This window comes from Lindgomyces ingoldianus (genome assembly GCF_010093535.1).
Source record: "Lindgomyces ingoldianus strain ATCC 200398 unplaced genomic scaffold BDR25scaffold_15, whole genome shotgun sequence".
Classification (NCBI taxonomy): domain Eukaryota; kingdom Fungi; phylum Ascomycota; class Dothideomycetes; order Pleosporales; family Lindgomycetaceae; genus Lindgomyces; species Lindgomyces ingoldianus.
In genome coordinates, this window is record NW_022985176.1 from 1,096,825 (window position 1) to 1,116,291 (window position 19,467).

Below are 19,467 nucleotides of genomic sequence, written 5' to 3' on the forward strand. Positions count from 1 at the left end.
ATTAAGCTTTGACAGATGCACCTCCTCCCTGCAGGTCAGCGTCTAAGCGACCCCTTTAGGACTTTTGCCCAATCTACACTGCAATCTCTAGCGCCAACAAGTCCTCTGCTTTTCCTAAGGCCGAAATCGGGTGAACGATGCCCAAATCCCCTAATTGGGCAGGATCAGCGTCCAGCAAACAGCCTAACAAGCCTGACATCACACTCTTCAGCCTCTTTCCTCTCGTAACGGAGCTTCGGCCCGGACCGCCATAGTACGAGAACAAGGCCCATACCACCCGCCCAACCCAACTACCACCGCCATTTCCTTCATGGACCACCGACCTACCCACGATACGTCGACCATCACTATGACCTCGAGAACCCATTTAATAATCATCTATAGCAAAAACGGAAGGAGAAAAAAAAAGTTAAAGTAGTCCAGGATATAATATTTCCTGCCCACAGGCAGCCGAGTTATAAATCCATACCAAGGCCATTCTAGTCCAGTGCTAAGAAGAGGAGAGGTTCCACCAATCCCTCACTCCATAAACCACTTCTAAGGACTTGACGCACTCAGAATGCTTACTCTCCTCTCCTCACTTCTCCTCATCTCTTCTGCATAGTGACCCTAACTAATACCCCCAGAATGTCATCGCCCTGCAACCCCTTCACTATCACCCTCTCTTCTCACCCTAATCCTATGAATCTCCACTAAGCAAATACTCGATAGCCCCCTGTACATTCCCCCCGCTCCTCCTTAACGCTTGGACATTTCTCTCAAACTCAAAAAAACCCATCTCATTCAACTGCCTCAACTGCTGCTCATACACCTCCTCAGGCGGTCTATTATCTTGCGGCGGTGGCGTGCCAAACCCTCCCCCCGGTGCTCCAAACCCCCCACCGGGACCAAACAGCGCAGCGAAGGGATTCGGAGGAGGTGATCCTGTGACAGCCTGTGCTCCTGCGGGATTTGTAGGGAGCGGGAATGCGCCAAACGGGGAAGGTGAGGTTCCGATTTGGCCACTAGGATTCATGGAATTCATGAATTGCATCGCAGACCGCATAGCTTCAGGATTTTGCATTAGGTTGCGAGTCATTTCAGCAAGCGGGTTGGCGCCTTGTGCGCCCCCTGCTGCACCTGTGGCTGGTGGGCCGAACATGCTGGCGAAGGGGTTTGGTGGCGGTGAGGCGGGGTTTTGCGAGCCTTGTGTGTTGTCTGTTGAGCCTGTAGTTGGGGGATTTGCGTCTGTGCTGGATGAGCGGGGCGAGGTGGGTTGGTTCTGTGGAGAGAAGGGATTGGCGGCGCCGGGTCCGAATAGGGAGGTGAAGGGGTTGGCGCCCATGCTGCCTGCTCCTGCTCCTGCTCCTGCTCCTGCTCCTGCGAGCAGGGCTGCGAAGGGATCCTGGGGGGTTGTAGGGCCTGTGGTGTTTGTCTGGTTTGGTGTTGTGGCTGTGCCATCCCCTGCTGCTGTTGAGTTAGGCTGAGGCGTAGTATCTGTAACTCCAGGTGCGGTAAAGCGTGAGCCCTGGCTGTTCATTGCCCGCTGCATTTGTAACTGCATGCGCATCATTTCTGGGTTGAACATCATGCGGCGCATGTCGGGGTTGCGGATCATTTCTGCTAGCATGGGATTGTTGCGAATCTATATACAGCGCGTCAGAGGCCTATGTAGTGGCCGAAGGAAAGGGGAGAAGTTGACTTACCATCGGATTTTGCGTCATCATCTCAATGACGGCGGGGTTGTTCATGGCCTCGTTCATCTGCGACAGAAACATGGGATTCTCCATCATCTGCAGCAGCTGCTCTGAGTCAGGCGGCGGGCCCATCTGCATCTTGTTAACGATTACGCTCACCCAAGTTTCAATATTCAATCACAACTTACGCCTCCGTCTGGCCCAAACATGTCGGCGCCAGGCAGCCCATGAAACCCAGCATACCTCGCACCCGTCAGCCCAGCAAGTGGATTGTTCCCGGTCCCTGTTGCCAGATTCGTCGGCACCTGTGGGGTACTCGCGCCGGCCGTAGCTCCAGTCGAGCTCGCCGCACCCTGATTCGCAGGATTCTGCCTTGCATTGCTAGCAGCGCCCTTTACTAGATGCACAGTGTGCCCGTCCTTGATCTTGTAGCTGGCAAGCGTGTCCGGGTCTTTTAGCACGCGGCCGCTGTATATCAGGCGCTGGCGGTCGCTGGGGATGTCTGCGTATTCGGAAGTCGCAAGCTTCGATTTGAGGTCGAGGACTGTGGATGTTGCGGTGAGAGTGATGACAAACTTCTGGTCATTGGCGGATTTCACGTTGAACGTGATCTGGGACTCCTCTGCGGCCGTGGCGTCGTCGGCCATGGTGGGTGGTTGAGTGTAGGTATGTGCGGATCTTCGTCCGTGGGACAGGCGGCGACTGTGAGGGATGCGGACGGTTGATCGGGACTCGCCAAAGTACACAGTATAGCGTGGGTGTGATTGTTGAGGAGAAAGGCAGGGCAGGCGACCGTGCTGGGGGTGTGTGCGTGGTGTGGAGGGAGGTTTGGCCTGGGAGTGGCAGCCGTCGTTGCTGTCGTTGCTGTCTCGGCGCTTGTCTCTGTTAGCGACGTCTACGGAAGGTCACAGAAGCCCATGCCTTTCGTCATTAGCTCGTTACCCGCTGTCCGAGGCGGTGCATGTGGCTGGTGCACGACTGGAACTCCTGTGGCGCTCTGAGTGGGGAACTGTAGCTCAGGCCGAGGTATCTTGCGGCAGTGAGCAACTTCAATCCTACGGATTCTGAGCCGTCATGAAAATCAACTTCATTTCGCGTCGATATCTCGCTCTACCTTTTATCAATCCGGGCTGACCTGCTCTCACATTCTCATTTTCACTCTCATTTAGACCTCCCCTTCACCTTCCCCCTCTAGTTCAGATATCCACTAAGATGAAGGCAATACAAATCAAAGAATACGTCAAAGCACGTCTCCCATCCTCATCCGCCCTCCCCCATCTAACACTCTCCTCCAGGGCCCCGAAGACCTCAAAGTAATCTCCCTGCCTGACCCCGTCCCAAATCCCTCCGAATACCTCATCACCATCCACGCCTCCGCAACCAACTTCTTCGACCTGCTCCAAATCCGGGGCAAATACCAGCACCAGCCGGCATTCCCTTGGGTCGCTGGCTCTGAATTCTCCGGCGTCGTGCTTAGAGCCCCAACAGCTCTGCCTGGCGGCCGGGTGCCGAGGTACAAAGCAGGGGATAAGGTGTTTGGCGCAAGTCAGGGCGGATATGCGACTAAGATCGCGTGTACGGAGGAGAGGCTACGGCCGATGCCTGAGGGGTGGAGTTTTTTTGATGCGGCCGGCTTGTTTGTTACCGGGCCCACAAGTTATGCGGGGCTGGTTGTGAGGGCGGGGATAAAGAAGGGTGAGCTTTTGTCGCAATCATGTCGTGGACAATATGAAGTTTAGAGGGCTGGTAAGCAAAGAGCTAATCCGTTTGTACAGGCGATTGGGTCCTCGTTCACGCAGCAGCCGGCGGTGTTGGTCTTGCAGCCGTCCAAATCGCGAAAGCGTATGGAGCCACGGTAATTGCGACGGCAGGGAACCAACACAAGATGGATGTGGCCCGCTCCTTTGGTGCAGACTTCGCAATCGACTACCGGCAAAGCGACTGGCCCGAGCAAGTCAAGAAGCTGACTCCAAAGGGACGTGGCGTGGATATCGTGTATGATCCTGTTGGACTCATCGCCCAGTCAATGAAGTGCACAGCTTGGAATGGAAGACTGCTAGTGATTGGTTTCGCTGCTGGCGACATTGAGAAAATGGCAACCAACAGGATCTTACTAAAAAATGTGAGTGTTGTTGGACTGCACTGGGGCATGTATGCTACCATGGAACCCGGCATGGTGGATAAAGTCTGGGATGGTATCTTTGAATTGATGAGCGCCGGGAAGTATAGAGGGACCTGCTTTACCGATCAGGAATACGTTGGACTAGAAAGTGTACCAGCTGCACTCAAAGCATTAGGCGGAAGAGACAGTTGGGGAAAGGTGGTTGTGAAAGTGCCTCAGGATGGTCAAAGCAAGATTTGATTGTAGAAAAATACCGAGGGTGAAACCCGCTTGAATAGATTAGACATGATATGCCCGGTGTACCATGGCTTCCTCCACAGACATTCCCCGGTGTGTCGTCTATGGTATAGTGCCAGGCGTTTCTGAGTCAAAGTAACCAACAACACAATGGAAGAGACATGGACCTCTAAATCCGGGTTTCCAAGGGTGACAGGGGCGGGAGACAACTCAAACTCTGGCTGGACCACCTGGCGAAAGCTCGATTAGACTCATATTGCAACTCTCAATGCCCCTCAAACCGAAGAGGGTGTAAATCAGTCGCTACTTCCCTCCGTCCATGCTAGCTGTGGCTCTAACCCACGGCGCGGGGTTTGTTTTCCAAGATGCCAAATCACGCTGGCATTGCCGCTAGAGTCTCTAATTAAACGGACAGTGATGCTGAGACTCGGGAGTTTGAATCTTCGCCGAAGCGGCCTTGGCTCAAACCTTGTGATTCCTCATCGTTTATAGATCTTCTTCATTTAGTCTTCTTGAATAAACCAACCGATCTAATCCTAAATCGAGGTAAAATAGGGCGGGCATTCCCCATACATTGGCTTGGTATGTCCGCTCCGACAATCCGACCAGCCCTCCTCGATGTCCGCCTTCATAGTAGTCTCTCTGGGATAGAGGACCATGCAGCCGTCAAGGTTCAAGGATATGTGCAATACCCGCGAGAACGGCGTCTTGAAACCAGGTTCGATTCTGTAGGGCTCGTTTCAGTTTTAAACCAGAGCAACATTTGGATAGGTGAGCGACTTCCACCAGGTTCTACTTGGTCAAGTCCGGAAACTTTGAAGAACAAACTTGATTCAGCGGGTAGTTAAGCATGCAGTATGCTATGCGATCGTAAGCTAAAGATACTGCGCTTCTAAATTAGTAGCAAACCTCATAGTGACTAGCTGTCACGGACCGGCCTCGAACTTTATTTGGAGGGAGGCTGTTCAAACTTTGTCGCCATCTGTTGCTTGGATCTTTACTTCTTCACGCAATCTCTTCCAAGATCGGAGAGGCTGATATTATGAACATAACGCCAGACGAGCTGGCGGTGGCGGCTGGGTTGAATAAGCAATCCATGAACTTCAAAAATGGCAATCCATCAGTATACTGCGATTACATCAACAATGGAATGCTGAGTAGGTTGAATTAGTCTTGTAGACTTCGCACTTCAAGTCCGTTGATAGTACAAACGTGATGAGATGGTGAGGCCCTGCGATTTTCTAGGTCAACCCTAGCAGGCGCTCCATGGTCCTGATGACACCGATGCAAAGGTATTGAACAATGGCGCGGTGTCCAGTCAGCAAATGGCCTTCAAAGGGATCGTGGTGGCAGACGGTAGCCGTTGAAATCATTTCATGGTGGTGTGGGGTTAAGGGCAAGAGATATGATAAGGACTAAGCGCGGTCTGGATAAACTATACTCCGTAGTCTTGGCGTGATTCCTTTGATTGGAAAGTTCGCAACGAGCTGCCGGTAGCCATCGTAGCTCCCCTCTTCTCTGCCAAACCTTTTTCGCATCTACCTTTACCAGTGACCCATCTATGCTGGCCCTCTCCTCACTAAAGTCCATTGTCTCTCACTGAAAGCTGAACTTTCTTTGATCAACAGGACTCCGCGCTGTGTTGCGCTCCCTCTCCTCCTCCCCCGTCGCCATCCGCCACCTCTTTCACATCGACTTAACTCGTCTTCGTAGAGATCCCTCCAAACATGGCCGACTACGATGACTACGATGACGAATACTATGAAGAGGACGATAGTTTGATTACGGCGGAGGATTGCTGGGCAGTCATCACCTCGTTTTTCGACACCAAAGGTCTTGTCTCACAGCAGCTCGACTCTTACGATGAGTTCACGCGGAATACTATCCAGGATATTGTTAGAGAGAATGGGCACGTAATTCTCGAGCAGAATACGCCCTACAACCCAGAAGAGGAAGAGAATCCAATCGTCAAGAGGCGCTATGAGATTACCTTCGGTCGAGTCTATCTGGCTCGGCCCACCCACACCGAAGGCGACGGAACCACACAACAGCTATTTCCTCACGAGGCGCGACTGCGCAATCTCACATACTCCGGCGCCATGATGGCTGACATCGACAATCGGATAATGGTCGCCCGAGAAGCGCCTGTCAGCGCCGAGGGAGATGTGGATATGGAAGGCAATACCGGGGGAGCTACGCGTATCGAGTGGACACGTGAAGATGAGCCCCAAATTCTCCAGCCCGGTGAAGAGGCTAGGGTTTTTATTGGAAAACTCCCGGTTATGCTCCGGTCTGAGCTCTGTCATCTGCGCTCTCAGACCGACGAGGCGCTCTTTGGCCTTAACGAGTGCCCTTATGACCAGGGCGGATACTTTGTCATCAACGGTAGCGAGAAAGTCCTGATCGCCCAGGAGCGAAGCGCTGCCAATATCGTGCAGGTGTTCCGAAAGAAACAGGGACCCATTCCATGGACCGCCGAAATTCGTAGTGCTGTCGAGAAAGGAACTCGTCTTATCTCCTCCTTCAACATCAAGTGGGCCGAAAACTCGCTTGTCTTGAAGCGCACACCTGGTCCCTTCGCTTACGCCATGCTTCCATATATCAAGGCAGATGTCCCTATGTCGGTTGTCTTCCGCGCCCTTGGCATCGTCTCTGATGAGGATATTCTGAACCACATTGTGTACGATAGGAACGATACTCAGATGCTCGAACTACTGAAGCCGAGTATTGAAGAGGGTGCCATGATCCAAGATCGTGAAAACGCGTTGGACTGGATTGCCAAACGAGGTAACACGACAGGGACAAAAGACAGGCGTCTCAAGTTTGCAAGAGATATTATGCAGCGTGAGTTCCTGCCACACATTTCTCAAAAGGAGGGGCAAGACACCAGGAAGGCTTTCTTCTTTGGCTACATGATCCACCGTCTCCTACAGTGCGTGCTCGGCCGCCGAGACGAAGATGACCGTGATCATTTCGGCAAGAAGCGTTTGGATCTCGCTGGGCCTTTAATCGCGAACTTGTTCCGAGTTCTATTCCTCAAGCTTACTAAAGACGTCTACAAATACCTCCAGAAGTGCGTGGAGAACAACCAGGACTTCAACGTCCAGATGGCGGTAAAGGCTAGCGTCATAACCAATGGTCTCAAGTACTCGCTCGCGACTGGAAACTGGGGTGATCAGAAGAAGGCTGCTTCGGCTAAGGCTGGTGTCTCGCAGGTGTTGAATCGGTATACGTACGCGTCGACATTGTCGCATCTTCGTCGAACCAACACTCCTGTCGGTCGTGATGGCAAGCTTGCCAAACCGCGCCAGCTGCACAACACTCATTGGGGCTTGGTGTGTCCTGCCGAAACTCCAGAAGGACAGGCTTGTGGCTTAGTCAAGAATCTCTCGCTGATGTGCTACGTAAGTGTTGGTAGCGAGAGCACACCCATCACAGATTTCATGAGCCAGCGGAACATGGAACTACTGGAAGAGTACGATCCTGTCCAGAACCCCGCCGCTACTAAAGTGTTCGTCAACGGTGTCTGGGTTGGTGTGCACTCGCAGCCATCACAGCTCGTCTCGGTCGTGCAGGAGCTCCGCCGGAATGGAACATTGTCCTACGAGATGAGTCTCATTCGCGATATCCGAGATCGAGAATTCAAGATCTTCACAGATGCCGGCCGAGTCATGCGGCCGTTGTTTGTCGTTGAGACAGACTATAAGAAACCTAATCGTGGAAGTCTAATACTAGACAAGGCGAAAATTCAGAAGCTTCTCAAGGACAAAGAAATCGACACTTCCGGGTACAGCGATGAGGAGGCCGCACAAATGAAGTACGGCTGGAGAGGTCTCATCCACGATGGTGTCGTCGAATACCTTGACGCCGAAGAGGAAGAATCTGCCATGATCATTATGACCCCCGAAGATCTGGAAGACCACCAGAACCTCATGTCTGGTAACCCTACGTCTGAAGACACCACGACCGATCACCACAAGCGTATCAAGCCTAAGCCCAATCCTTCAGTGAAGACTTATACGCATTGCGAGATTCATCCCAGTATGATCCTTGGTATCTGCGCTAGCATCATCCCCTTCCCCGATCATAATCAGTCTCCTCGTAATACATACCAATCTGCTATGGGTAAACAAGCCATGGGCGTTGCGCTTACCAATTACGCTCTCCGAATGGAAACCATGATGAACGTCCTATACTACCCTCAGAAGCCGCTGGCTACTACTCGATCTATGGAATATCTCAAATTCCGTGAGCTTCCTGCCGGGCAAAATGCTATCGTGGCTATTGCTTGTTACTCTGGGTACAATCAGGAAGATTCCGTCATCATGAATCAAAGCAGCATTGATCGAGGTCTCTTCAGGAGTTTATTCTACCGCGCGTACACGGAACAAGAGAAACGGATCGGAGTCAATGTTTTGGAACAGTTCGAGAAACCGACACGGGCTGACACGCTGAGGCTGAAGGGCGGTACCTACGACAAGCTCGACGATGATGGTGTCGTTGCTCCCGGTGTCCGTGTGTCTGGGGACGATATAATCATCGGAAAGACGGCTCCCATCCCAACAGACGCAAAGGAACTCGGTCAGAAGACCGCAATGCATACAAAGCGTGATGTCTCAACTCCGCTCAGGAGTACTGAGAATGGTATCGTCGATCAAGTCCTTTTCACAACGAACACAGAAGGTCTCCGCTTTGTCAAAGTCCGCACTCGAACGACGAAGGTCCCCCAAATCGGCGACAAATTCGCCTCTCGTCACGGCCAGAAAGGTACTATCGGTATCACATACAAGCAAGAAGACATGCCTTTCACCCGTGAAGGTCTAACACCCGATCTTATCATTAACCCGCACGCCATTCCATCCCGTATGACTATTGCTCATTTAGTCGAGTGCTTACTCTCCAAAGTCGGGTCCCTTCGCGGCTGCGAAGGTGATGCAACCCCATTCACCGACGTCACTGTCGAGGGTGTCTCCAAGCTCCTCCGCGAACACGGCTACCAATCCCGTGGCTTTGAGGTTATGTACAACGGGCACACTGGCAAGAAACTCCGCGCACAAATCTTCCTAGGACCAACATATTATCAGCGCCTTAGGCATATGGTGGATGACAAGATTCACGCCCGTGCACGAGGCCCGTTACAGATTCTGACAAGACAGCCGGTTGAGGGTAGGGCAAGAGATGGTGGTCTGCGTTTCGGAGAGATGGAGCGCGATTGTATGATTGCGCACGGTGCGGCTGCTTTCCTCAAGGAGAGGCTATTCGAAGTCAGTGATGCGTATACGGTACATGTGTGCGATATTTGCGGGTTGATGAGTCCGATTGCGTAAGTGATCTAACACTCCCACTGCAGACTTCAGATACAGTACTAATTTAAGAGCAGGCAAATCCGGAAGGGCCAGTACGAGTGCAGGCCGTGTCACAACAAGACCAAAATCTCTCAAATACAGATCCCGTACGCCGCCAAGCTGCTTTTCCAAGAGCTGATGAGTATGAATATTGCGTCGCGTATGTTCACTACAAGGACTGGGATTAGGTAAGATCGTTGCTTCGTCCACCTTTCGACCCTAGCTAATCAGTGACAATAGCGTGAGAGATTAAAACCACAACCCCAACTCCCTTTAGCAGACTCCTCGCCAACAATGCTCTAAAGAAAAGGAAAAAGAAAAGCAATGTTTGAGGTATCTTACCACATATATCCCTAAAACCAAAAGAACCAACCATACACCTCCCAAATCTTAATGGTTTCCACCCAAAGCAGCCTCTTTTCTAAATCTTCCACTAATATCCCTCTTTTCTCTGGCAGTCGGGATCTATACATTACAGGCCTAACTTCAATGAGGCTCCCTCTACAAGCATTCGTATGCGACGTGCTACACATGGGGTTTGCTTAGAAGGAAGCCTTGCAAATAGAGACTTCCGACGGAGTTGGCCTTACATCTGACACACAGAGTCCTGGTCGACATCTTCGGAGGCGAGAGGGGAAGCTAGCTTGTCTCGTGAGGAGAGCGAGACTCTTGATGATGGGTGATGAGATTCGTTCCTTTTGACTCTGCCAGTGCTTTTACTTTGGCTTTGCGCTGCAGTGCTCTCTCTTATCATCCGTTTCTTTCTCTCTTCAATTGGCTGACAGCTTCTTGCATTTCTTGGCGTTAGAGTCCCTAAGGGAGGACTATATGTCATAATCAGATTGAGGAACGGATCAGAAGGAGAGCATAAAGGAATTGCGGGCCCCTCCAGAACTGAGGTACTTTGGTCAAAATTCGGGGATTTCGCAGAATTGGCTGCACTAGACCTGGAGCTAGCCGATTGGCTGGCCTTGATATGCGAAACTGGATACGGATTATGTGCGAACGTATTTAAGCTTTTTTGTATATTACGTCTTGCACGAGAGATAGAGATTGAATGAATACCTCTTGAAGATTCATGGGATGAGATGTGTTGACTGGTTAACTGGCTCAAGACGGGACGAAAGAAGAGTTTAAGCGGTTAAAGTTCAAGTGCGATTAAGGTTTTCACTAAAGTTGATCTTAAGCGGTTGGGCAGGGAAGGCGTAGGAAGTAAGGGATGAAACACGTGGGATGAGAGAAAATTGGTATTCGTGTAACCGCGGGCGTCATTGAGGTATTGTCGTCGAAGGTGGCCCTTCCAAGGCGGTAGGGAACGCCTGGCTATCCTGACTCCCTTTCCCCTGATTCAGAAGTGAGTATTGGTACAAGTGGAATCAGTCCGATATTAATCCCTCTTATTGCACGGAATGACCAAAAGAAGGAGGGAACCCCGACGCCGAGATGACCTATCCGGAGTCCAATTCGAGTACACGTGGAGGGATAGAAAATGTGAGGGTGAAAGATGGCCTTCAGATCATCAATCTCGACGTCTACGATCTGATCCCCGATGCTCCTGACGATATCGATCTCGACTCGTATCTCGTCGGTTACAGTCATCTCGATACCGATCCCTGCTCCGGTTACGCTCCCTACGAGGCTGTTCGTACCGTCCATCGCTATGACGATCCCGTCTCTCCCGTCTCGGGCTCTGACTACGGTCTCGTCGCCAACGGTCATCGTGGTAGGACGTCTCCCTCTCCCTTCGCTCACGCGGCCTGCGTCGGTCCTCGCTCCCAGAAGGCACGGGCTTTTTGGAACCGTTTCCAAAATTGTCTTCGAATTTCTTGCTCTCCAACTCTCGCTTCTTGGCGGCTTCAGGGTCCTGGATGAAGCCATATCCGTCGCGGTCGCGCTCCCGACCGGCTTCGCCGCGGTATTGTCGCCTCCTTTCGAGGTTCTCGATACCGCCGAAGCCGCCGCGCTTGCGCTTTGAGTTGGTGGCATCGCGCCATGTGTCGGCGAGCCTTGAGACACTCTGCGAGAAGTCGACATGAATGCGGTGGTCGTCAATCAGCACTCCTTCCATCTTGAGGTATGCCTGTTCGCAGTCCTTCTGGTTCTGAAACTCGATGAAGGCATACTGGAGGCTATCCCCGGTGCGTTTGTCCCGAATGACTTCGCAGCTCATGATCTTGCCGAAACGTGAGAAGATGAGTTCAAGGTCCTCGTCTTGTGTCACGGGATTAAGTTTGCAGACGAAAAGCACGTTCTCTGGTGGTGCGACTTCGGCAAACGGTAGATCGCCCACCATCTCAAGTGTGAGAGCCTGCGCGCGTGCTTCCCGCTCGCGGCGAATGCGCTCAAGTGCCTCTGGGTCATTCTCCTCTTCAAGGCTCTCATCGTAGCCGATGCGCACAGTGGCAAGTTGAGCTTGTGAAGGCACCGGGCTGCTTGGCGGCTCTGTGAGGCCTTCAGGGTCGTCATAAGGATCATCGAGTACAACCGTGTGTAGGATGCGAATGTCCTTGAGTGGACGTCCATCATCGTCGATGAATGCAGTGTTGATCTTCTCCAACACATCGAACCCTTCGACAACCAAACCAAATACCGCAGCTTTGCCATTAAGATACTCTACATTTTGCGCGAGTGTCACGAGGAACTGGCTCCCTGCCAAACGGTTGTCTGGATCATCAGGAGACGGCGCAGTGGCCATGCTGACGGTGCCCATGTCTGCATGCTTCAGTTTGGGGCGAAACTCAGGCCGGAATGTTTTCTTCGCAGTTTGCTTGGAAAGCACGCCCCAAATGGAGGAACCGCCATCGCTATCCTTGGAGCCTGGACCGATAGGGTCACCAGTCTGGAAGGAGCGATTTGGCTGGATGCTATGGAAGGGCGAGAAGTTGTAGTACTTGATCTTGCATAGCTTGAGGAAGCTGTGGGTGATGCCAGGGTGTCAGTCTGCTTTGTGCTCAGCTTTGTCGAGAGACAGCGGGAATACGCATGGCCATGCGCCGGAGGGTGAACAAGTGAACGAGATACGGGGCAAGAAATGGGGGGCTCGCTTACTTCTCGCAGCACTTTGGCGCCTCATCGACCAGCAGGTCGATAGTGATGTCGCCCACTGACGTCTCAAGGAGCACAGACATAGTCGGGGCGTGCGTTGTGTTTTGCGTGTCAGCGTGCCGTTTGGTGTTTGTTGAAAGTTGTGAGAGCTTCGAGAGTCTGAGCTTGGACCATGTCGGCGAAACCATTTTCCGATACTAGCCCCAAGCCACACGCTTCGTGCTACGTTCAGGTACGTACCACTCTTCACGGCTTGTTCAAGGTCTTGCAAAAGCGCCGTCCCCTATGTCAATGTTCCGAGGGAACGTTCTCCAGCGTCTCTGTATCCTGCAAACTCAGGAACGCGCCTGTCGGCCTTGCAAGCAGTCTACACTCGCTCGCTCACAAAAAGACCCATCTCCAACAACAACATCCATTCAAAGCATGCGGCATGGCAGGGGATTTGTTGTCAGACGGGCGGGCCATTGGCGGTGACCTAGCTGTCGTCGCGGTCTGGTCTCCTCACTGCACGACGGGAAGGTGCTGAATCCAGCATGCACACAACGGAACAGGCCAGGACGATCCGTGCCCCGAACCCTGAAAAATGCCCACCTTTGCAGTTACTTCGCAGATCGGAGAAATGGCTTTGGTGGCAGTTCACTAGACCTTCCACCTGCTTCGGGTCTCAGCCTTGGGGCGCTGCTTCACGACCTCTTTCCATTTTTGGAACGCCTCCTGGGTCCTCGCTCCTCACTCTAGTCAATTATGCGCTCGACACGTCTGATATATACCAGAAGCTATGGATCATCTATACATCCTGGATTGAACCTCTGACTTCAGCCCGACTACCTGAGCTGTCGCTCTGAGACCTCACACTGCATCATACGTCAACAATGGCAGTCCCGCCTGCATGGTTCCACTGTTCTGCATGCGGGCCTCTGGCGCGATTTGGCTCGCTCCATGACAACCGAAATCCTCTCTCCAACCCTCCTCTGCCCGTGTTCTCCTTTCCCGGCTATTTCCCCGACCAATTCCACTCGTCATCATGGCCCTACGCGGTCTGCTACCAGGCTATAGCCACCTTCCTGTGGAAAAATCGCTAGCTAACGAGCGCAAAAACGTTGCTCGGGGAAACCAGGAATGCCGTCTTTCGTATATACTGCAAAATTGACAGGCATGGAACCAGTGAAACATCTTCGTTAAGGGGCCAGAACCGAAAAGTTTGCTACGTTGTGGTCCTCGACTCTTGGCGTTTAGGCCGCGATTGGTGGATGTCGTCAACGCGGATTCCCTTCATGCACACGTCTGCACCTCAGAATCTGTAGGCTGTAGGAAAAGATGGTAGCTCCCTCCACAGTCAGGTTGGCAGTGTTACACACAGTAGCGACCCCTCAAGCCAACGACTGGATGGGTCCGCTCCCGAGTGACGCACTGCATTGTTTGTTCTCATCGGCACAGATGCTGTCTCGTTCCCCACGCAATCTCTCCTAGAGATTTGGGGTGCAGGTGACGTCTGATACCCTGTCTTCTGACAGGAAAGGATGAAGCCCCACCATCTGGCAGTTTTGATGAGATCTTTGCGATCCTGATCAAGTTTGGGTGCCGTCGGAAGACTGATGTTCCCCTTTCCCCGTATATTGGCCCGTTACTTATGATCCTTGATGCTAGGGGGTGCAGAAGCGGCCATGCACGTCGGGACGCAATGCAGGGCTTTGATCAACCAGTCCTCTTCGCATCTCCACCCCCACTCAAGCGGACGCAGCAAAGACTTTGTGCAGTACGTCCCTGCTGGGATGCAATTGCGTATTGTGGTTCCAGCCCCAGGCTGCCCGGCCAAAGCCCCAGCCCAGGTGAGCGGTCATGGCGTGCAGGCAGGTGTTTCACCCTTCTGGAACTGCTCAAGCTGACGTCTGTTCCAGTACTTCCCAAACAAGCGCTGAGTCTCACGAGGTGGCCGTCCCTTGACAAATGTCCTCTCAGCAGCCCATCATCAAACCGCTGCAGACTCATTCTTCAGCGAATCTCTATATCTAATTAACAGACCACCTCCCAGTAAAATATTAAGGCGTTGATTCTCTTCGGCGCATCACCGCTTTTCCTCAGCCCTCTGTACTCTGGCACCCCTTCATAACCGGAATGTCAAATTGACTTACAGAAGAGTATGCATACTTATGGCGTGCGATTCCGCCTCCCGCTTCCCCGCTGGTGGCACTGGCCAAGCAAACAGGCAGAACTAACAGTTACCTTGGGGTCGTGAATTGAGGGGAAGTTCGCTGTCGACGAATGTTTCCTCCATCATTCCGTTTGCGCTTTCTCCGGCTCTGTTCTGAGCCTCACTTATTCCTAGACACAGCCATCCAGAAAAGCGAGCTGTCATCTATGCATTTACTGATCTAGCTGCTCCTAAGTTTGAGCATCATCCAGCCCTGGCACTCCGGCCGTATTCGCCCCATCTTTGGAAGGGCAGCATCACCAATCTTCTCTCATCCTGTGTCATGTAGCACCAGTGCATCTAGGCATCCTAGTCACATTGTTTGACTTGCTAAAGACTTGCTTGTGGCGCCGGGATCCCGCAGTTGCGTTGCGTCCCTCTACCTTCTTGGGCCATGCACGAAATAGGTGAAGTGTGTGCGTGTGAAAAGAAAACCACCTCCAAAGAAACCTCATTAGGAGACTTAGGAGCTGCCCCGTTCAAATTAAGCTATCGCTTTCTAGCCCTCAATACAGCCGCCGCCACGTTTTTTCTTGACAAACAGGATTCCATTGAGCGTGGGCGTGAATGCCAATCTTCGCATCTCTTCTCGGCTATAAACCTTGCAGCCCCAAATCGATGATTTATCGATCCTGTCTCCTTACCACAATATCCTTCCCAAGAAGTATCTTGCTGGGAAGCCTGCCAGCCACTGGCCGACAAAAATCCTATCCCTGAAGTCAATCACTTTCAAGCGTCGAATCGGAGCTTTTCTTTTCCCTTCTTCCTGGCTCGGCACACTTTCTGCGCATTGTACCTGCAGCCCGTAGTGCGTCCCTCCTTGTCTTTACTTTCTTACGAGAATGAATATCTAAGACTGTACACAGATACAACGTATCATGGAATACGAACCTCACCGTTATTCCCACGGTCCCTCGCTCGGCATTCATACCATTCAGCCTTCAACACACTACTACCTTCACGCACGCAATGCACCGCTCGCTATGTCTCACGCGTCAAGGGTAGATCCCCGGGGCTTGGGAGGTCCTATCGGTGGACAGCGAAGCCGTGGAAACATGGGCCTTGACGAAGGAACAACCGAGTCAGGCCAGACGAGGCGCCGAATCGCTGTAGCGGTGAGTAGACATTTCTCCTCGTCTCATGGCTCTTTCAGGTTCGCAAATCGGGCCTCGTTATCGTGTCCTAGCCGGCAACGGAATCTAACTGACCATCACTCTAGTGCGCTCGCTGTAGGAAACGGAAGATTCGGTGCAGCGGCGACCCCGGAAATGGCACTGGGTGCCAAAATTGCAGATCGTCTGGTATTGATCTTAATCAATGCCAATTCCATCGAGTGAGTATGCATCCGCCGTTCGTGCTCATATTTGCTAATTTTGGCTTCAGGTAGGATCGCAAAATGCAGCGGATGTCATCACCAATCTGAATGTGGCACAAGGCCTTGCTAGTATGGCGAATTCAAATAATATGATTCCCATCTACAACGCTGTTTCAAGTGCTATTTACCCACGGGCTTTACCCGCCGGTCACTACCCTCATATCAACACAAAATCTGTGTTTCCACAGGCCTGGACTATACCATACCCTGAAGAGACATCCCCGGTGGAAGCGTACGGCTTGGACTCTTCAAATGCATATCTGCCAAATCAAAATACTGTACCTAATCTCTATGGGGACAGCTACCGATGGAATCATGCCAATCAGAAGGTACTGTATAGTGGGTCCAATCCCTATCTGGAACAGGAGGCTTCTGTGCATTCCTCATACACACCAGCTTGTCTCCCCTATCCGTCAGCTTCCAACATACGGGCTACAGTGAAGACTGAATCCCTATCGCCCCTTAGCATGACCTCCCTGCAGTCTACGCTTCCGATTACTCTTCCAGAGAGACCACACCCTCGACAGGTACAGATTTCGGAGTCTGCTGCCCCACAACGACAATTGCCAATGCCCCAACCAAATCCAGCATCAACTTCGAGGAATGCAGTGGACCAGTTACAGGACCAAAGGCTGAGGCCGGCGCCAGTAGTAAATGGATCTTCACATAGCGCCACCGGAGCGTACACACCAAAAGCATCAATGGTATGGAATGTGGATGGAGCCAGATCTGATGTTCAAGGTGCCGCCTCCGGGGAGACGACATCTACTGAGCTCAGTGAGCAGTTAAGTCCGCCAAAAGACTACACATCTTCGGCAAGCGCAGCGGAAGGTGCGATGGGTTATGTGCCTGTCACAACTTCTGTTCACAACGAGACTTCTTCCGCTACAAGTACTCCGCAACAACAAATCAGTTTCAGCGCCGCACCGCTCTTCGAATCGATGGTTGCACCTACGCCAAGCGCTACGTATTCGAATTTCCGCAACTACACTCTCCCCACTTCGTCATCCACCGATGCTCTTGCCATGTTAGCACGCCAGCCGTCACAGACGAGTTTCTATAGCTTCAGTACCGACAACGATGCGAAGAGAAATTCACTCAGCGATGCCTCAAGCGAGGCTACGCTAGTAAGTGGCCAGCGCTATGCACCCCTCGGCCTTCCTCAACCGCAGAATGCGGGTAATATGAACGGCTTACGGCGCAATTCCTTCGAAACCCGAGTGCCTATTCACCATGTCTCGATGTCGAATCTCAATCGTAGTTATTAATGTCTAGTGATAGTGTTTGTCAGTTGCCCCGCCTCAATAGGCCTGTCCTTATCCCTAGAACACATACTTGTTACTCCCTTGTTACGAATATCGTAGGTAGATTTAGATAGGGCACACTTTCTTCTTTCAGAATCTTTCAGTGTTCATTAACGGGCGAGTTTAATATCCCTTTGCTCTTTCAACATCATTCTGCATATGACAGCAACTAGCGGACCTGCAAACTGCTCAAGCTCTCTCATGCTATCAGCTCACGTTCACAACTGGGATACGATATCACTATTATTGCATCCGTACAGCAGCATAATAGCATAATCGGTAGGCATAATAAGGCAAGGTCCGGCTGTGGTGAGCTCAGCTCAGAAAGTTTTCAGGCTTCTTTCGAAGGGCAAGGGACTCGCATGGACCGGTGTAACATCTCCCCAAATCTTTACAACCACGAGTGTTGGCGCAGCTGTGCCCAAAATTCCAAGCTCGATTTCATTTCAACTTTGTACACGGCTATTTATGTTCTGGCGCTGTTTTTTTCAATCTAAGGAAGCAAGCACGACGGCGACATTGGGCTTGCCACCCCGAAAACGATTATTATTTTTCTTTGATGGACACTCAGTCTTACAGCTTTCATCATTATATGTACTACACGATACTTATCACCGTCCCTACATGTCGTAGCATATTTATGTACCTCTACTCTCCTGGGACCGAGACACTTACGACAGGGCCACTCTTTTTGTGCAAATTTCTATTATATATATATATATATATTTTCAAAATCTTTGGTTTCTTCTTATTACTCGTTCCCCATTCTACCGCCTTACGATCGCTACCAGGCGAGATATGGAACTGAAAGCCAAGAAAGGATCATCATCCCGATATCGTATCATGTACCAGTACCCACTGGCATGGGGAGCTAATTGTACTGAACTTGGACTGTATGCATGCATGCATGCATGCATGAGTGGGTGAATAGTCTAGAGTTAATCAACGCGTTCTATATTCGATGCAATTCAATCTGTAGATGTTATGACTTACCGCGTTTCGTATTGGGAATTCCGTGAATTGAATGATGTCCGATAATGGGTGGCGGTGTGCAGACTGTGGACTGCAGACTGCAGCTTGTTGAGACATCGACAAATGCAGTGTGTCTGTCGTTCAAACAAGACTCTGCACTGAGCACAAGCGAGGTTTGGACGTGCGTTGCTTGGACTCGAGCCTGCCCCCTCCCCCTTTCAATGCATGTCATACATTTGCATCGCATATCTACGTCTTGAGCTCGAGCTGAGGTGTAGAGCAGACCTCACACTTACAGGCCACACACAAATCCAACCACAAATCCAAACCGCAGCACCCGCGTGTCCCGTGTCCCGCATCCCACTCTCATCTCGTCTCGGCGGCCAGTCACACAATCCAGTCATGCCGTCACACAAAGCCCCGGTAGCGTCGCATTGGCATCCTCAATCGACCCGCTCATCCTTCATGCAAGATTGAGGAGATTCTGCTAGGAAACAGTCAAACGGTCAACCGAGATGCCGCGCACGATGCCGTGTTCTTGAGATGCGGAAAATGTATCGGGAATGTGGGTGGTGGGCAGTTTTGGAAGCCATATTGGGGGCTGGGTTTGGGAGGACAAAGAACGGAGAATATGCTAAGGCGCAGGGGAGAAGTGGGTTGCTTGTGAGACGTGGGGGAAATCACGGATGAAGGAAGATATAGTAGTGCATGATATAGGGCTGATGGTAAGGTAATGGAAAGTAGGGGTGGTGTGTTGAGGTGTGGTGTGGTATGGGGACGTTAATAGAGAGAGAGAGTTGGGTTGGTTCCCGCATCTGTTTTCGGATTCATATTTAGCATTTGAAACGGCATTTGGGAAGATTTATGACTATAAAGGAAGTTCTCCGCGGGTTCTCTAAGCGTAACTTAGTAATGATTTCGGGCCGGCGCTGAATAGAAAAGACAAGAGTGGAAAGATTTCTCTCGGATCGTGACAAGGCTATTGTGAGCTTTCGGTGGATATGTTGTTCCTAGAAATAATGGGGAGGGGGGGGGGGATCTGTTCCGAATGATTTAATGATATATACCTTGGCTTGAAGGACGTTGAGTGGTGGCGGCATATTCGGACATGAGCTTTGGGGAAAGCAAATCAAGGACAAGACGACGGGGACCACGCAATTGATGTCATTCAATATATACAGAGAAATTTATTTGTAATGT

General features: G+C 51.5%; 6 protein-coding genes across 6 annotated transcripts; 3 read left to right on the top strand and 3 right to left on the bottom strand.

Moving 5' to 3' along the window:
- Window positions 1-411: 411 nt before the first annotated feature.
- Window positions 412-2,554, bottom strand: BDR25DRAFT_286451 (uncharacterized protein). The gene is made up of 3 exons (XM_033688252.1): window positions 1,865-2,554; window positions 1,686-1,808; window positions 412-1,624 (listed from the first exon to the last, which is right to left on the bottom strand). Exons 1-3 carry the CDS (start codon window positions 2,321-2,323, stop codon window positions 680-682), a joined length of 1,527 nt encoding a protein of 508 aa, XP_033547896.1. The 5' UTR covers window positions 2,324-2,554; the 3' UTR covers window positions 412-679.
- Window positions 2,555-2,751: 197 nt separating this feature from the next.
- BDR25DRAFT_286453 (zinc-binding alcohol dehydrogenase-like protein) lies at window positions 2,752-4,044 on the top strand. Its single transcript, XM_033688253.1, has 3 exons — window positions 2,752-2,921; window positions 2,972-3,371; window positions 3,452-4,044. The coding sequence occupies exons 1-3, from the start codon at window positions 2,889-2,891 to the stop codon at window positions 4,036-4,038; spliced, it is 1,020 nt and encodes a 339-aa protein (XP_033547897.1). The 5' UTR covers window positions 2,752-2,888; the 3' UTR covers window positions 4,039-4,044.
- Window positions 4,045-5,538: 1,494 nt separating this feature from the next.
- BDR25DRAFT_29998 (RNA polymerase II second largest subunit) lies at window positions 5,539-9,800 on the top strand. The gene is made up of 3 exons (XM_033689268.1): window positions 5,539-9,358; window positions 9,416-9,568; window positions 9,621-9,800. Exons 1-3 carry the CDS (start codon window positions 5,763-5,765, stop codon window positions 9,631-9,633), a joined length of 3,762 nt encoding a protein of 1,253 aa, XP_033547898.1. The 5' UTR covers window positions 5,539-5,762; the 3' UTR covers window positions 9,634-9,800.
- Window positions 9,801-10,899: 1,099 nt separating this feature from the next.
- BDR25DRAFT_286458 (cyclophilin-like protein) lies at window positions 10,900-12,508 on the bottom strand (the record flags this gene model as incomplete). Its single annotated transcript, XM_033688254.1, has 2 exons — window positions 10,900-12,295; window positions 12,429-12,508. 2 exons carry the CDS (start codon window positions 12,506-12,508, stop codon window positions 10,900-10,902), a joined length of 1,476 nt encoding a protein of 491 aa, XP_033547899.1.
- Window positions 12,509-15,494: 2,986 nt separating this feature from the next.
- On the top strand, window positions 15,495-17,372 carry BDR25DRAFT_286461 (uncharacterized protein; the record flags this gene model as incomplete). The annotated part of the gene is made up of 3 exons (XM_033688255.1): window positions 15,495-15,731; window positions 15,836-15,949; window positions 16,000-17,372. 3 exons carry the CDS (start codon window positions 15,495-15,497, stop codon window positions 17,257-17,259), a joined length of 1,611 nt encoding a protein of 536 aa, XP_033547900.1. The 3' UTR covers window positions 17,260-17,372.
- Window positions 17,373-17,892: 520 nt separating this feature from the next.
- Window positions 17,893-18,671, bottom strand: BDR25DRAFT_314217 (uncharacterized protein; the record flags this gene model as incomplete). Its single annotated transcript, XM_033691438.1, has 5 exons — window positions 17,893-17,915; window positions 17,971-17,998; window positions 18,075-18,186; window positions 18,289-18,482; window positions 18,564-18,671. 5 exons carry the CDS (start codon window positions 18,669-18,671, stop codon window positions 17,893-17,895), a joined length of 465 nt encoding a protein of 154 aa, XP_033547901.1.
- Window positions 18,672-19,467: the final 796 nt, after the last annotated feature.

Excerpts from the sequence above, each read along its gene's own strand:
- BDR25DRAFT_286453 (XM_033688253.1), top strand. The coding sequence starts at position 2,889 with ATGAAGGCAATACAAATCAAAGAATACGTCAAA. Across the intron at positions 2,922-2,971 it reads AAATCAAAGAATACGTCAAA|GGCCCCGAAGACCTCAAAGT; the intron begins GCACGTCTCCCA and ends ACTCTCCTCCAG. Across the intron at positions 3,372-3,451 it reads GAGGGCGGGGATAAAGAAGG|GCGATTGGGTCCTCGTTCAC; the intron begins GTGAGCTTTTGT and ends CCGTTTGTACAG.
- BDR25DRAFT_29998 (XM_033689268.1), top strand. The coding sequence starts at position 5,763 with ATGGCCGACTACGATGACTACGATGACGAATACTATGAAGAGGACGAT. Across the intron at positions 9,359-9,415 it reads GGGTTGATGAGTCCGATTGC|GCAAATCCGGAAGGGCCAGT; the intron begins GTAAGTGATCTA and ends ATTTAAGAGCAG.
- BDR25DRAFT_286451 (XM_033688252.1), bottom strand. The coding sequence starts at position 2,323 with ATGGCCGACGACGCCACGGCCGCAGAGGAGTCCCAGATCACGTTCAAC. Across the intron at positions 1,809-1,864 it reads TGTTTGGGCCAGACGGAGGC|ATGGGCCCGCCGCCTGACTC; the intron begins GTAAGTTGTGAT and ends AACAAGATGCAG. Across the intron at positions 1,625-1,685 it reads TGATGACGCAAAATCCGATG|ATTCGCAACAATCCCATGCT; the intron begins GTAAGTCAACTT and ends CGCTGTATATAG.